Here is a 17756-nt window from a genome sequence, read left to right on the forward strand (position 1 = left end):
GTTCAAAGTCTGGCCCAAAATTTTGTGATGTGTAAATGTAGAGTAGGAGGGGCAGATTGTGCCAATGTGAGCTGAGCAAGAATATACTCAAATAGTGTATGACTACCCACAGCCTTGCTAAACTTTCTGGGATTGATTGGGAAGTGGTGTTAGTCAGTATAAACACCTTGTAACAGACTGGCTGTCACTTCCTTAGTCTTGATATAATTCCATGATGAGTGGAAAAAGCGTCTCTCTCCTTTTTTCTCTCCTCCATCATCTATTGTCTGTTTTGAACAAAGATTTTACAGGGTCCAGATGGGAAAATCATTTCATGTTCATAAGAAAATATTGCAGTGTTTGAAATGGGCTTCAAGAAGACTCCCAAGATTGTCAGGATAATTTCGCTTTTGTGGTATAAGTGTGTTTTGCTGTATCCTTACTCTGATGTTAGCAAGAACAAAATTCACTGGCTTTCAAAAATAACCTTGCTATGTGAACAGCACTTTTCATGATTCTGCATCTTGCATTTCTTTTTTGTTTCCCTTTTTTTAAATTTTTTTTTAATTTTTTATTTTATTATGAATTTTTCAGAATAAATACAGAATCCCTTATAACTACACATGTATACATTTGCTAGTAAATTCTTTAAAAAGAAATATGAAAGAGGTTGTTTTTGAGGATTGAGAGATAAATATTTATTTAAGGATCTGACCATAATGCACCCTGATACCAACATTGTATGAGAGACAAGCTCTTTCTGCAGGTTAGACCTTCATATCTCTCATATCAAGAATGAATTTTGCACCAGGAGAGCTCTGTGCTCTACAGAAGGTGGATGCAAGTCTCATTACTGAACTGAAGCTGGACTTGGGGAGTAAATGCTTGTGGTTTGGCCTTGAAATTTCACAAGTATCAAATCAGGAATCTCTGTTTGCACAGAAATGAGAACAGTTCAGGCGATGTTGTGTGGCTTGTGGTTTTCTTCTTTATTTTTGAAGTGATGAATTATTCTTGCACGTGAAGGTGGGAAAACTACAAAGCAGCTGGTTTTCCTTCTTGGTGGTGGTGTGACTGTCTTCAAGCTGTGGCCATCCTAAAAACTTCCCTGGATTCTTGTGACAACTTATGCATCCCATGAGAGACGGATAAGTGCTATAGAAATGCTGGTACACTTTAAAGAGAGACAAAACAGACTATTTTTAGGGAACTATTTAGTTTCTTTCCTTCACATGCAGACTCTGCTGTACAGCTAGAGAGAAAATTTGTTTGCTTAAGGGTAGCTAAGAACTGGGAGCAAGGAGAAGAGTTTTCATGAGCCTGAAGGAAAGATATCTGGCAGGAAAGGACCTGGAGTGCTGGTCAACAGCAGCTGATCTTGAGCCAACATGTACCCAGGTGAGCAAAAATGCCAAGAGCACCTGGGTTGGATCAGCACTGATGTGGCCACAGGACCAGGGCAGTGACTGTCCCCTGTGCTGGCACTGCTGAGGCATCTCCAATCACAGGTTCAGTTTTGGGCCCCTCATGCCAAGGGAGGCTCAGGGGGAACCTTCTCACTCTCTACAACTCCCTGACAGGAGGGTGGAGCCAGGTGGGGGTCAGGTTCTGCCCCCAGGAAACAAGGGACAGGATAAGGGGAGATGGCCTCAGATTGCAGCAGGAGAGGTTTAGATCGGACATCAGGAAAAATTTCTTAACTGAAAGGGTTCTCAAAATTGGAAGAGGCTGCCCAGGGCAGTGGCTGAGTCACCAGCCCCTGAGGGATTTAAAATACTTGTAGATGTGGCACCTGTGGACATGGGTTAGTGGTGGGCTTGGCAGTGCTGGGTTAAAGAGTGAGCATGATGGTCTCAGAGGGCTTTTCCAATGTAAATAATTCTGCAATAGTTCTGGCATCTCCCAACACATTTCTGTATTCCTCCCTCCATTGTGCCAAGAACCATGTGGGGAAGGAGAGAGACCTCTCCCAAATCATTGGCCTGTTTTGCTGTTACTTTTCAGGCTTTTGTCTGATACAAAGCTCTGTCTCCCCACTCCAGTGGCTTTCTCCTTGGAAAAGTTGATGCTCAAAATGTGCAACTTTCCCCATTCCCTACACACACCCCTCTGGCCTCAGGCTCCCCACCAGGGAAATTGCATTAGGAATTGGCTCCTCAGTGACCTGGCCCTCGGTAGCACCAGCAGCTCAGCAGATGTCTCAGCCCCTGCCACGGCAGAACTGAGGCTCCAGCTGCTGCCAAGGTGCAATTGGATTTGTTTCAGCTCATTTTCTATCGTGACCTTAAAACCGGCCCCTCGCTCCGAGCTCAGGACTCGGTTTGGTTTTGGCAGCTGCCTGGCTAAACTGCTTTGGGGAGGGTTTGGAGACCAGGGTAGAAAGGAAGTACCCCCATAATCCTGGGAAGGATGTGATCTCATGTAATACCTTCTCAATGGGAAAGATCCAAAAAGCTGGTAATATGTGAAATCTGAGCATGGGATCCCCTCTGCCAGGCTTTCATACTGAGCCAGACACTCCCTTTCTGTCCTTCTTATGTTATTTTGGTATCACCACTTTACACTGAGCGTCTGGACTCAGGTGGGAGCATATTCTCCACATCAATGCAAAATTTGCTTCAAAAAATGTTTACCGGACAGAACTTGGTTCTGCCATCCTGCTTGAACTATGATCCAGTGTTGAAATTGGTTAAGAGATTTGGCATGTCTATATGTTGCTAAATGAAACAATGAATAAATCTTAAACATAATCATCCAGTAGAACAGGCTATAATTCTTATTGGAATGGCAAAATTTGTCCAGCTTGGTCCAATGCTTCCTTACTGGCATGTGACACCTACCTCAAATTCGAGCTTTTCCCATTTTTAGTGTGTCCTGTGTGGGGAAGGGTGAAGATGCCTTGGAACTGTTGCATTTTGGCTAGCAGAGAAATAATTGATGTGGGCTTTCTCTGCTGCCCAAAACATGCCTTCTACTGATGAATATTAGCTTGGCCACCAATCATCACCATTTTTGCCTGTAATATTGAACTCTCCTTCAAGCCTACCCCTGACCTGCCCTGTTATGTTCCCTTTTGCAGGCTTGGGGGCCAAGGTGTGTCAGGGGTCTGTTGTTTAGGTACTGACACCTTTCCTGTCAGAACAGCTGGATTAAAAAGCTGTGCCAGAAAAGAGTACGTTCTCCCAGGTTTAATCCTGCAGTTCCCAGCAAAGGATGTGTTGTTCCATAAATGTGTACAGTTAGGAATTTTTTTAGGTGATGTCTTAAAGGTGTCTTTGAAGCAAAAGATCTGGGATTTTCAGAAGTGGGTATCAGGTCCCTACTCTTCAGAAGTTTTGGGCATCCACAAATTCCATAACCAAGTGAAGTGTTCTACTTTTCTCAACACTAACTTTTTTATGGATATGTTAAAAACCGCTTTCCACATCCTACTTCAGGCACACCAGTCTAAAGAGTTCAGCTGATGCATTTCCTTCTACTGTCCCAGTTACAGATCTGGTCATGAAAAGAAATGTTTGTAAAGCTGGGAGTGCACAAATAGAGATTTATCTATTGCATGCTGCCACAAGCAAGAAAATTTGTGAAAGATGATAGTAATATTGCCGTTCACTTTCATATCAAGCAGCCAGTTCTAAACTCTTCAAATCCACTCTTAGGCAGTCCAGGAGAGAGAAAAACGCTTTTCTGAAGTAGCAATCTCTTTGTTCCAGTCTCCCTGGTAGTGCTGATTACCTTGGCTGCTATGTGTGCTTGGCTCTCTCCAGCCATTCTTCTCTAATGTGGTGGTGCTGCGGGACAACCACACGGTATCCAAACCCCTGATTTAGAGGGCTTTCTGCTCTTGGCTGAGCAGCCCTAGTGACTGAAGTCAAGGAAGCTCCATTGTGCATTGAGGAATGTGGTGGGAAACTGCTGTGCCCTTCCTAACACTCTCGGTGCTGGCGTGAAGGAACTGGGGAGCAAAGACCGACTTATTTAATAGATCTCTTCATCTCCTTCCCACAAAGCCAATGCTGCTCAGTGAGTGTCATACCTGCTCTGCTGGCTGACAACTGCAATTTGTATTTCATTTTGCCCAGGCTTTGCCCACAGAGCTTACATAAGTGTCTTTCTGTCCCATTCCGTGTCAGAGCAATTTTAAATTTAAATCCTAGTGCTGTGGGATGTTGCCTAATCTGATTAGAGAGCATGTACCGAGTATCTTCACTGCTGCACTGCCAGTTCTTCTGGATTGTTGTACGTAAGTCGTAGTGTTTAAAGTACTGCTGTATATCAAGAGTGTGGATTGGAGGTTAGACTCTACTTCTACTGTTGTAATTTATTATTATTATTATTTATTAGGCTTGGGGAAAATTATTTTTCATAACGTGGAAAAGTGTCTACTTTCAGACTTAGGGAACTGAAGTATTTTTTCATTGTTTGATGCTGTTTTGCTGCATTACCCTATATATGCACAACCAACCATGCACTGATCCCAGGGCCAGTAAAACCTCCAGCGTGGTTTCTGGGTAGAATAATGGCACCAGCAGTGGTAGGGCAGGACAAGTGAAAATTAGTCAGTCCCCACTTCCATCCTCCCAAAAGGAGCCTCTGCTGAGTCTCTGGTCATGCCACTGCTGACGTTTTGGATACTTGTGGTGTGTGCAACGGGGTGTTTGCCAAAGGTTGTGCTGTGTGACACAGTTAAGCACATCTTCACGTGAGATTGCCTGAACTACTGCTTTCAATGTCTTTTCGTATAAAAAGCCCCAGCTGCCTGCCAGTCTCCCCTCACCCTTGACGCTGATGTGCTGGGGTGTCTTGTGAAGTCTCAGCCTGAATAAGGTCTGGACTCCTCCCTCCAGCAGGTTCTTTGCTTTATTCACAAAGATTTTCTAGCTAACCCACTTGTTTGTCTTTCTCGTGGAGTCCTGCACTGGGCTAAATTACTCACTGCATTCAGCGGAGGCTTTAGTGCACACCCAGAACTCTCCAGAGCCTGAGAGGGCTGGATCAGTAAGGTCAGGCTTGTTTGTAGATATGAGGGGCTGAATCCTTATTATTCAACCCATGTTCCTCTTGGCTTGGTTGTTCAGCTCTCAGATCCAGCACAGATCCTTGCCTGCAGTGCCAGCTGTGAGGATGAATTTCTCCCTCATTATGAGCCAAACAAGAGATATACATAAATATATACATATATATATCTCCATGTAGTGTTGGTTTATTTGAAGGGGAATTTATGTCATTTTGGTGGTTTTTTTCAACTCATCCTCAACAGACTCAGCCTCTTTGAATCTCTGCTGATGATAAAGTACAGCCCAAATGTCAATCACAATAACAACAAGTCCAATCTAGTACAGGACTGTTGGTAAAAGCACTGGGACACTCTGACTGTCTTTTGCTTCATGGAGGCTGTGTTGGCTGAAAAGAGCCACTTTCAGTTCTGGATGTTCATCAGTAGATGGTGCTGGCAAACTGCACATCTGTTGGTGCACCCCTGGAGTTGGCTGCTCCAGCCAGGATGGCCATGCAGATGGGGAGGTCCAAGTTCCGAGGCGCTCTCAATCCACACCTCAAAGAACGGGAGCTGTATTTTGCCCACACAATGATCCATGTTTCCTCCTGACTCGGGAATTGCATTGCCTGAAGTGCTCAGGCTGCTGACCACGGCCAGAAATGGTGGTTATTGGTACACAAATTTGGACAGGGCTGCATCAAAATACAGAAAACTGGTTCCACTGTTTTACGAAGGGGAGATCTCTGCCCACACAAGGACTTGTGAGGATGTGAAAGCAAATACATGGATTTTCCCTACTTGTGTCCCATCTTGAAGTGGAACAGAGAGGATCCTTTTTCTCTCCTCATCCCAGCAAACCTTCAGCTGATTCTTCTTCAGCTTTCAACTGAAACCTTTTTTTTTAATTGATGGATGTGGCCTTATAATAAGCATTTTAATCATGCAAAGATCTGAAATGAGAAGTTGAAGGAAAGCACAGCCTTTACATGGTTTTTTTTACGTTTTTTTAACATAACTTACTATTAGAAGTGAATGGCTAATAATCCCAATCTTCCCTGGCACAAATCTGTAATTAAAATTACTGTTGATTTTTGCATGACCTCATGACCAACGTTGGCAACATTGCCACAAGGTGCAGCTTCACACTGGCAAGGTTTCATATGTGGCATCTCTAGTTTGAGGACTGGACTGGGTTATGGAAAAAGGAGTTATGAAGAGGAACTAAACAGTAAATTGATTGTGGGTGGGCTCACAGTAGACATGTAAAAGCACTATCTCATTGGTTTTTTTCAAGTTGAAGCGAGGCTGCCGAGGTTTGTGGGAGCCACACACGCTTCAGAGTTGACTGAAATATCCCAGCTCATTTTTCATAATACATATTTACTTCCTTGATTTTTCCTTTATTTAGATTTTGAAAATGTACGTAGCAGTTACATGGCAGTGTTTTTTGAAAAGCTGCAAGAAGGCAACCGCAGTCAGAAACCAAAACTGGGGAGTAATAACTGCAGCCTGTTATCTTACTGTGGCTGTAACTTGGGCTAATTATAACCACGTGTAAAACTTGACATCATTACCTGGATTAAGTCCTGTGGCTTGATCTGGTTTATTGTTTAATTCCCTTGGGAGCATTTTAGAGAAAAGTGTTGAGATAAGTGAAGTTTTTAAATTCACTATTAAGCCGCCATTAAAGGAGGCAACTGCTATTTTTTTCTCTGTAGAATCATAAGAGATCTATAGGGAAAAATGTAATGACTGGGTCATGGAGATTATTTTAGGGGGACTGTGTTGATTCTGCCCTGCATCCTACGGAGACAATAAGAACAAACCCTACCTAACTCATTGCTGACTTGGAAAGATCCACACCCTGCAAATTTTTCAATGTTCAGAAGCTGCTCATCCCGTCTGGAATGCCAGTTGATGCCAAAAAGCTGTGGAAGAAACTCTCTAGACTCGTTTTGAGTATAGAAAGCTAAAAAGAAGACACATTTATTTGAGCGCTGGGCGCATCAGAAAAAATCCCAAAAGATGCACAGGGAATTACACAGGTTTTGTAACTTTATACAAGTCTCTAATTACAGATTCAAGGATTAACTCACCTGTTCCAGCCCATTTTCCACCCACTGTAGGCGCCTATCAAATTGCTTTTGAGGTCATAAAGTGATCCCTGGTGCCACGCATCGATGTCTTTCTTGCTCTGTTCTTCTCTTGACTCCTTGGTTCTGGGGCAGTTTCCTACCTCCCTGAACTGATTCGAGGCTTAAACCCAGTCTCTGTTTTGTCTTCTTTATCACTTTTTATCAATCTCTTCACAGGTGCAAGCAGCCATCTCTGTTATTATCAAAATTCTTACCTGTAAAGAACCTTCCCAAGAAACAATAAACTGCGCTTTCCCTTGAGAGCTTCCAACCTTACTAAAATACATGAGTTCCATGGCCAGCGCTCTCCTTTTAAAACGCTTAGTCTAAAACCAGATAAATTCCGTGGCTGACGATTTCTAATTAAATACTTATTTTTGCGGCTACACGAAGGGCACAGCCAAGCCCTTCCATGAGACGCGGGGGTTGCAAAGCTCTCGGGGGAGCGCGGTGTTGTTTGGCTCCGTGTGTTGGAGTCGCTGAAGCGAAGCTGAGCGCTGTGACCTCGTGTCTTGCAGAGCAGCCCGGACGCCGGTAGAGGACTCTGTCCCGGTTCTCCAGGGGTCGGGGCCGTGGGGGTTTTCCTGCTGACGCCGTCGCTGCCCGGGTGGGTCACCACGAGCCGCAAAGCTGCTGTCCACGTGGACTGGTGCTGAAATCTCCCGCCCGGCCGCCGCCAGAGCCTCGCCCGCCAAGCCCAGAGACATGGCCACCAACGGAACCAAAGTGGCGGACGGACAGATCTCCACGGAAGTCGACGCTTCCATCACCAATGACAAGCCTAAGACCTTGGTAGTAAAAGTGCAGAAGAAGAAGACGGATCTTCCGGACCGAGACACTTGGAAAGGAAAATTTGACTTTCTTATGTCCTGTGTAGGTTATGCCATTGGCTTAGGGAACGTGTGGAGATTTCCATACCTTTGTGGCAAGAACGGTGGAGGTATGTTTGCTTTTTCCTTGTTACAACCTCTGATATATTTCACAGAATCACAGGATCTGCTGAGTTGGAAGGAACCCACAAGGATCACCGAGTCCAACACTTAGCCCTGCACAGGACCCTCCCCAAGAGTCCCACCCAGTGCCCCAGAGGATCATCCAAACCCTCCTGGAGCTCTGGCAGCCTTGGGGCTGTGCCCACTGCCCTGGGGAGCCTGGGCAGTGCCCAACCAGCCTCTGGGGGAAGAACCTTTTCCTGAGATCCAACCTGAGCCTGCCCTGACACAGCTCCAGCCATTCCCTGGCTGCTGTCCCTGGTCCCCCCAGAGCAGAGATCAGGGCCTGCCCCTCCTCTACCCCTCCTGAGGAAGCTGGAACTGCAGTGAGATCTCCCCTCAGTCTCCTCCAGATATTTCTGCATTAGGACTCACCATAAAATTATCAGCAAACCAGGGCTTGATTTGAATAGCTTTTTCATCTGTATAGGTGGTTTTGGTTTGGGATTTGGGGTTTTTGTTTGCTTTACACTTGTCCAAGAGGGCTGGAGCCATTTTGGAGTGTGGTGCTCTGCTTTGAGGTCTACCCTGAAGTTTTTGCTAACTTCTAACTGGCAGTTGCACTTAAAAGAGCATAAAGTGTCAGAGCAGAACTAAAGCACATTACCCTCCAACCAACCCTTCAGATCCCTCTCTTTTGGACTGAGTTTTTGAGAGGATTGAATACAGCTCGTAATAATGACTCTGAGCTTCCCATAAAAGGCTGACTCCAGCTGGAAAGCAGCCAGTGCCAGTTAAAGGCTTTATGTTATCTGTGATAGATGAAGGCAACAAAGTACACAACCTTTTGGATTTTAGCTTTTTACTTAAACAGAAAGCATTTAAACGATGAAGAGATGTGTTTTTCCTCTTATTTTTAACTCTTGGAGTTAAAAAGTTAGAAGTGTACATGTGCTTTCCACTAACTTTTTTTGAAAGCTACACTGAAGAGAAAATAAACTGTGGGTTTCTTTTCATATGTAACAGGGATGGAAACAGTGGAAACTCAGTTGTGTTTTTCCCAACAGTAACAGACTGCTTATTTATTTTTAGGTGCATTCCTGATTCCCTATTTTCTTACTTTAATTTTTGCTGGAGTGCCACTGTTTCTTTTGGAGTGTTCTCTGGGTCAATACACATCTATAGGAGGCCTTGGAGTGTGGAAACTGGCTCCAATGTTCAAAGGTAAAGTATGAATTTGAATTACTTTTCATTTGTTTCCAAGTTGCAGAAGGTGCACAGAGTGACGGGGCAAGGATGTTCCTTGATGCCTCCATATTTTTATTAAACCATAATTTTCCACAGAAAACACTAATTTTCTGAGGTGTGACTGACAATTCTGAAACATGAAACAGGGTGTTCTTCATTCCCCATTCAAAATAGCAGTACTTAGGCATTCGAACCTCAACAAACTTACTTTGGAACTTCAAAAACCTTGGAGATCTTTTTGCAGGCACATATAAAGAGTGTTAAAAATGGTGTATTAAATCCATTGTCTGAGCAGGTGTGGAACTGTTCCTTTGGTAAACTTTGGTATATTTGTCTGAGGTCGCAGAGCTTTGTATTCCCTGTTGGTTTTTATTGAAATTCAAAAGCCAGGCACTTTAGAGATGGCAATTTCATGCTGAATTTCTTAAGACAAGCTCACTCCATACTTGGACTTTTAGCTGGTTTCAGGTTTGATTGCTAGAACCTCAGAGTTATGATGTAGATTCTACATGGACCTACAAACCTCCCAAACTGTGCTTTTCACCCTTCAAATCCAAAATCCTTTGGCACTTCAGAACTCCTAAGCTGATTTCTGGACCAGCAGAGGAGCCAGTTGCACACTGAGTTATAAATTACTTCACACAGTAGGGCTGACAATTAGCACAGGGTGAGCTGAAAGTTTGTTTAGATTGAATTTTGTTCTGGGAAATTTAGTCTTGGGAAAACCCAGAGAGGTTAAATTGTTTCTCACAGAGAAATGTTTTTTCTTGAGTTACTGCTGTTGGTAGGGGTTAGTACAGACCTTGCTTTGCATTACACTGATTACTGGGAGCACTTCCTCCTCCTTGATGTCTGGGGCAACTGTCACCAGCTTGAATATTTTAAAGTCCCCCTGAAGTCTCCATGAGGAGCAGAAAACAAAGCACCCTTCAGTGTGGAACTCTACCATTTCTTAAATCTGAGATGACATAACAGCATCAAGTCCTTTGATCCGTGTCCTGAATGGCCAGCTGGTCTTCTGACACATTCTCAATTTGTGTGCATCTCCCACAAGTTTCTGTGGGGCTGATGTTTCAGGGAATGAGATGATTTAGCTCTTTTTCCTGGCAGTAAAAATCACCAGTAAAATCTCAGCAACAGCAGGTGTGTGACTGCACCACACAGAGAACTGGACACTGGCATGAAATTTATGGGTGACTGAACCATCACCCAAAGAAATGACCTTCTTGGAATGACACTTCTAAAATTTTAACTGGTAAATGGTGTCTGCCCCATACATTGTATTTGTCCTGAACTGCAGCTCTTCAGTTGATGCTTGTACAGACATTACTGAAAGTTTCTTATTTTCTTTTTCTCTTTGTTTTCTTTACAGGTGTGGGCCTGGCTGCTGCAGTCCTTTCCTTTTGGCTAAATATTTACTACATTGTGATTATTTCATGGGCCCTATACTACCTATATAATTCCTTTACCACTGTAAGTGTGTGTGTCAGAAGGGGTTTGGAATTTTTTGTTGAATGTAAAGCAAAGTGATATAGAGATGCCTGAGTAATCTGACTCAATATAAATGTGTGAGATTAGCACAACATGCATAGAAATCTGTAGGATAAGTTATTTCTTACTCTAAGAAAAACTGTTTTAAAAATATCCCTTTTTAAATTTTTTCCTCCACAAAGAAATTTAGAACAGAAAACTGCGAGGAAAACTTTCTATTTCAAGAATGTCAGTGGAGAAATATTAATAATAGGTTATTTTGGAGCTCTTTTCTTGCATTTTCTTGACAATTTGTTTAAATTTCCTGATCTTAATCTTCAGAGCCACAGCCTTAATTTTATTTTCACCTGCCTCTGCCATTTAATCACAACATCCCTGCTTGCTCCTCTCCTTCCCTGCCAGGCAGCTTCAAGCCATGCTCAGGTTTCAGACTCCTTGCCCTGGCAATGCCACCAAGAGCACCAAGACCCCTTTGTGCCCATAGGCCAGTTATTCCCCCCAGAAAAATTCTAGTGTATAATTAATGTTTTATTTTTCCTTCAGTAGCAGCCACACAAACATTATTTCTTTGGGAAATAGTATCACTGCAATGTGGTTTAATAACAGAGGGGTTTATTAAAGAAATCCCCATGGAATGGAAGGTCAGTGATTTGATTTGCTCTGAACTCCCATTCACTGTTGTTATTTTTGCTTTGTTTTCTTTCCTGTTTGCTTTATTTTTAGCTGCCTTTTTTCCCCCCCCTTCAAGGGTGATTCATCAGCTGAGTAAGTCTTGTCTGATTTGTGGGGTTTGGCCATCTGAGGAAGTACTCTTATATAAGTCTCAATAATTAATGCATCTTTGTTCAATTGTCTCTGCTATAAATGTTGTTCATGCTTGCTTGTTCTTGGCCTTAAAAAATTATCCCTTGACCAAATTTTGCATTAATTGCTGTCTGGGGGTGACAGCACCATTTCTTCTTTATTATCCTCAGAATTGTTATTGACATGAAAGGACAGTCATAGTCTGGAAGTGGTGTTCAGGTCCATGTTAAATGAATATTGACTTCTGATTCCCTCAAAGCTTCTTATATGTATATAAAACATGCAATACCCTGACATAACATTTCTGTAGGAGGATTTTTCAAGAACTGCCATCAGAAGAATAAGTTGTATGCAAAAGAGGTTCATTCTGATGGATAAGATGTGGAAAGAGGTTCTGCTCCTCAGAACTTCTGAAAGTTGTAATGGAAACATATAGAAAATACATGTAGAAAACAGAAAGTTTACCTTTTTCTGATTATCCCCTGACCTGAGGGGAAAATAAAAATCTCTGCTCAATAACCATCACACCTTTTATCACCTCTTGTGCAACAAGAGGTAACAGACCCTGCAGGAGGTCCTTTATGCTGTTTCAATATGCTCTCGTGCTGAGAGGTTCTCAGACCCCAGAGCATTTGGGCTGATACGTTAAAGAAAGGAAGAAATATTTTCATATCTGATTCACACAACTGATATGAAGTTAAATAACTTTTGTGGCAGACCCAGCGCCCCAGGGAGCTCTGCAGAGCTCGAGGGGTCTCAGTTCTCCACTCAACTGTCATTTCCAGTAAAGAGGGAGATACCTGAGTTAACGCTTTGCTTAAAAAGTGTCTGACTTCAGGTTTTTCTTTCTCCTTCTTAAACAGACTCTTCCTTGGAAACACTGTGAGAACCCCTGGAACACAGACCACTGCTTCTCCAATTACACCTTAGCAAACACCACCAACATGACAAGTGCCGTGGTGGAATTCTGGGAGTAAGATGGTCATTTTTCTCTGTCTCATTGCTGTGCATGTGCAAGGATCAGCTTGTTACCATCCATATAATATCTTCTGAACCAGTTGCCAAATAAACCGTTCTCTTGGCTTGTTCTAGACGCAACATGCACCAAATGACTGATGGATTGGAAAAGCCAGGGCAAATCCGATGGCCACTGGCAATTACTCTGGCAATTGCCTGGATTCTGGTGTATTTTTGTATCTGGAAGGGGGTAGGCTGGACTGGAAAGGTAAGATTAAAAAGTAATGTAAACACCTTTCAATTAAAAATGCCCATTTTTAGTCAAATATTCTTAAAATTCCTGAGGTAAGAGGTGCTGGGGAGAGTTTCGCTGTGAAGGATTTAATTTCTATTTTCTTGAACTGATACAGCCCATGGTTTTGAAAGAGCTGGCTCCTCTGCACCTAGGGCTGATCACAGTCAGATGCTCTGCTCACTTACAGACTTCTTGGCTTTGCCAGGTATAAAAACTGGCTAAAAATGTGACTGCTGGTTCCTGGGATGGACATTACAGCTCCTTTGTGTAGCAATAGAGTGAGGATTCAATATTTTGGCTTCAGTGAGAAACATGCATTTATTGCACAGCTCCTGCTGGGCTTTGATACACGAGGAAGTGATGGGAAGAGCTACTCCCTCCTTTCCTGGTACTGAATGAGAGATGTAGGAGGTTGTTGCCTTCATGCTGTGCTTCTGGGGGTCTGGCTGGTTACTGAGTGCAAAACAGAATTTACTAATGAATTAAAGGAAATCATATTATTGACAGACCTTTCTCCTGGAAAGAAAGGGCAAAATGGCAGGAAGAAATCTCGGGGAAATAAAAAACTGCAGCCATGAGGATTCTAACCCAAGTGAAGTGCTGGGATAGAAGACCTCAGGTCTGGTGCAGAGGACTAGGATTTTATTCACACTGAAAGAATGAGCTGTTGAATTTTGACAAGATGGTCATAACTGTGACCCACTTCAAGCAGCATTTGAGCATGGCCTAGCTGAGCTCAGACCAAGCCATTTTATTTCTCCTTTCTACAAAGGTGAAACATAAGAAGGCTGATTTTGTTCCTTTGGAGTCTGAATTTGTAGTGTCTTTTTCTGGTTAGGTTTTTGAAAAGGCAAGGGAGTGGGAGGCTATGTATCATAACATAGATGAGAAGAGAGTGGGAAAAATAAGCTGACAGATGTTGTTTTATGAGCAGGGTGCTGGTGCTGTGATCTTTGTGCTTTTGGGACTTCCCCTTGTTAAATACAAATACAGAAAAAAAAAAAAAAGTGTGAGCCCCTGAGGTGAAAATATCCTAATCTACTATATTCCACCTTCAGGAAAATAGGCAAGAGCCACCTGCCTTTAGACATGGTCTTCAGGGAATTCTAGAGCAGGCACTCCCCTTCCCACATCAAGCTTTTCCACTGATAAATGCTTCCATTTTAAGAGTCAGCCTCAGTTGCTGTTACAGGTTTTCAGGGGGCAGTATTTTCTGAAGTGTTAACAAGCACAGATCATTCTTCCTTCCATACTTACCATGTCTTGTTTCTTCACATCAGGTTGTTTATTTCTCTGCTACTTATCCCTATGTTATGCTGCTTATCTTGTTCTTCCGTGGTGTAACACTGCCTGGAGCAAAGGAAGGCATTTTATTCTATATAACTCCCAACTTCAGTAAACTTTCAGACTCTGAGGTAAATATTCAACCCTCGTGAACAAAAGTTTCACTGCTAACTGTTCACCTTTCAGACATATGACCTGCTCCTCAAGTGCAGAAACAGATTTTTAAAAAAATTGTTTCCTGCAATCAGGTTTGGCTGGATGCTGCCACACAGATTTTCTTCTCCTACGGGTTGGGTCTTGGTTCACTGATTGCCCTTGGAAGTTACAACCCTTTCCACAATAATGTTTACAGGTAAGCAGATGACTGCACATATTGCAGTGGCACTTGCCTGTCTTAGCTGGAGCTGGATTCGGTCTTTCTGTGTACTAGATCATTGAAATAAAGCATAGTCTTGAATATTAAATGTCATATCTGACTAGGATAAGATGTATAACTGCATTTACACTAATGGGAGAGACAGTGCGATTTGCCCAGCATGAAATGGAAGCCAAACCGTGAAATCCTAAATCATGAAATCTTTTCCCAGGAAGAAGCGAAGACAATTTTCTTTCCCCGCTGTTTAAAGTGCTTTACCTTTATTTCAGGGACTCCATCATTGTGTGCTGCATAAACTCATGCACAAGCATGTTTGCTGGCTTTGTCATCTTCTCCATCGTTGGATTCATGGCAAATGTCACAAAGAGGCCTATTGCAGATGTTGCAGCATCAGGTATCCAATATATTTTCCCCTGAGTGGTGCAGTGGCATCAGTTATTTCTCGTTTGCACGTTGTATCCACGTTGTAACTGTTCAAAATCCCTCCCTCGAAGTTCCCTGTCCCTTCAGTCTGACTGCAAAAGGCAGAGCATCGTCCCAAACCTCTCTGGGCAGCACCAGCAAGGTCATTTCATGTCCAGCTGCCTGGTGCTCTCAGGCCCTGGAGTGGAGTGATGAGCCTGGGCTGACACAAGGAATGCTGCTGAACCCTGGGATTACAGGGAATGTGTTTACAGGAGGTGGCAGAACAGTTTGCTGCTTCAGTGCTTGGCTGTGACATCAAATTATGAGCCTCCTGCTACTGGAATTCTTAAAAGCAAACTGAAAGGAGGAATGGTGGTCGTTATGGAGTGGTTTCTTTGAGCCAATGTTTTCAAATTCAGTTAGGTTTTAAATTCCTTTTCCAAAGGCTGAGCCCTTTGAGGCAGATGCAGTTCTCACCTACAGTTCAGACCTGCAGCTTTTTTTCTGGAGCCCTTTATTATGAAAGTCATTTTATTTAGGGCAGTGAGATGTCCATGGAAGGATTATGCTGTTCTTTGCAGTTTCTTGACTGTCTTCCAGATGAAAAAGCTTAAAGCAGCAGAGCAGATGGTTGCCCTAACCCAGCTGGTGCACCAGATACTCACTTAGCAGTTCTGGCCACAGGGAGGGATCTGATAACTGAAAGCTTGTTTGGAAGTCACTGGTGGACAAAATATGTCTAACTATCCTAGCAAACATATCCTATTGGTGAAATATTCCCTTAGTTAGGAAAGTAGAGAATTTAAGCCCTAAAAATAGTCTTCAATAAGCTGCACATCCAAAGAAATCAGGTACAAAATGATGATGGCATAAGCTGTTATCAAAAAAATGCTCTGGAAAGTCAGTGGTGTGTGAAATAAGCTTTTTGGATTTATGTATTTGATACAGATATAACTGTAGAAAGGCCACACCTGCAAACAGAACAACATTTTTACATCCTATTAAGCTACTAAGTGCATCTGAAGGTACGTAAGATAACAGACTTCTGAAAGATGCCCGTGACCTCCTAATTGCACTAATTGCAAAGGATATTTGAAAATCTGACTCTTTAATTAAGGCTTATATTTCTCCTGGCAAACTCAGAAACTGGTGTTTCATTTTAGCCCCTACAAGACAGGTTGTTTTGCCATCTTTTATATAACTTTTTAAAACAAATGATATTATTAAAAGCTGCGGCTGCACTTCTGTGGAATGTGTAAGAGAGCAGAATTAACATATTTATTTGAAGTTTATTTTGCTGTTAGCAGTGCCATTGGGAAGGCTTTCCAATCATATCTGCTCTTGCTAGCAAATAATTGCTTCAAAATCCTCATTGCACTGAGTTTGACAATTCTAGTGCTAATGCCAGTCCTTGCTCCAAGCACTTGCCACATCCAGATTTTTAATGAGAACTGAAAAATCAGAGACTCACCTTAGATGAGGCACGTGAGCTTTATTTCTGTGATTATTTAGTTTGCTACAGATTTCCCTCTTAACCTGACATCAGCTGTTTTCCCGCTATGCTATGAGAACAGAAAGAGCTCCTTTCTAAATAATAATTTATATCCTCCTTCCAACACTATGCCCCCCTCAGCAGTTAGGAACACAAGTGAAAAAGTTTGCCCATTCACAGTTATATAGTTTATTAAAATGTGTATTTTGAGATAAATAACAGAATGGAATAGCAGGAAAGTATCTGGAAAGTGTCTTCATTTTCTGAGATGTCTTTGCTTCTCTTCTGAACCACTTGGTGCAAAGCAGAAGATCACAGCTATCAATAACTGCTTGAGGGGAGAGAGAGCTGGAAGATGTAACCCCAGCCAAGGATAACATTCTCTGCCTTTTCTATACAAAGGTGTCAGTCAGGAGCAGCTTCTGAACTGCATCCAGTATTCTGGTTGGTTGGTTTGGGGGGTTTTGGGGATGGTTTTTTTTTTTTGATTGTTTATTTTGGTTGGTTCATTTTAAAAGCAAGGTACAAGCACCACCCTCTCGGTCAGTGAAGACTGATGGGCTGAAATCCCTGGTCTGGTGCTGCATCCATGGCTGGGCCATTCCAATAAACCTTAAACTTGTCACCCACAGGAGCAGAGAATCCCAGCACCAACCCATCACACTGATGTTTTCTCTCCTGTTTCTCCTCCCAGGCCCTGGACTGGCATTTCTGGCTTATCCAGAAGCAGTGACACAGTTACCAATTTCTCCTTTGTGGGCAATACTGTTCTTCTCCATGTTGCTCATGCTCGGAATTGACAGTCAGGTAAAACTGGTGTGAAAATGAACAAACAAGACACATTTTCTGCAGCTGTGCTGTACAAGGTTGCCCTGTCCCTGTGCACTCTGCAATGGTAGTCGTGCAGAAAGGTTTCTGAAATGATCATACAAAGAAAAAACTGAGGAAAAACCCAAGGTTCCAGCACCCTGGGATAGCAAAAAAAATGATGTTAAGACACTTTTTTGTTTTTACACACTGTTGGAAACATATGTAAAATGGGCAGAAAATTTGTTGTGCAGGCAGAAGGAAGTTTTCTTTGAAATATTCACTGTTAAATCACGATATTAAATATACTTTTGCAATGTTCAGCTATGTAGGAGGCACTGGGACGTATTTTAAAAGATTTAGATGCCACAAATATTGCTGAAAGAACTTACTGGAGCAAAAAGATGCAGCACACATTTCATTTTAAGAGTATGAATGTCTGGAGCAAATTACTGAGGACATTCCATGTCTTGGTGTGTTCTGGATCACTTTCCAATGGTAAGGATTTATTGGTTCAGGATTTAACAAGGTTGTACAAGGTATCTGACAACTGGA

At 42.6% G+C, this 17756-nt stretch overlaps 1 protein-coding gene across 2 annotated transcripts in view; it reads left to right on the top strand.

Annotated features, from left to right (window-relative positions):
* The window catches only part of SLC6A1 (solute carrier family 6 member 1), a 60030-nt gene that overhangs the window by 32905 nt on the left and 9369 nt on the right, over positions 1-17756 (top strand). For both annotated transcript variants that reach the window (XM_027664951.1, XM_027664950.1), the window contains 9 exons: positions 7629-8050; positions 9135-9266; positions 10663-10763; positions 12449-12558; positions 12678-12810; positions 14118-14252; positions 14370-14473; positions 14767-14891; positions 17089-17201. In XM_027664951.1, the coding sequence (XP_027520752.1) occupies positions 7816-8050; positions 9135-9266; positions 10663-10763; positions 12449-12558; positions 12678-12810; positions 14118-14252; positions 14370-14473; positions 14767-14891; positions 17089-17201 (1188 nt within the window). In that variant the 5' untranslated portion in view covers positions 7629-7815. The remainder of the gene's footprint in view (positions 1-7628; positions 8051-9134; positions 9267-10662; positions 10764-12448; positions 12559-12677; positions 12811-14117; positions 14253-14369; positions 14474-14766; positions 14892-17088; positions 17202-17756) is intronic.

Source organism: Corapipo altera, unplaced genomic scaffold (genome assembly GCF_003945725.1).
Source record: "Corapipo altera isolate COAL_440 unplaced genomic scaffold, ASM394572v1 124, whole genome shotgun sequence".
NCBI classification, from domain to species: Eukaryota; Metazoa; Chordata; class Aves; order Passeriformes; family Pipridae; genus Corapipo; species Corapipo altera.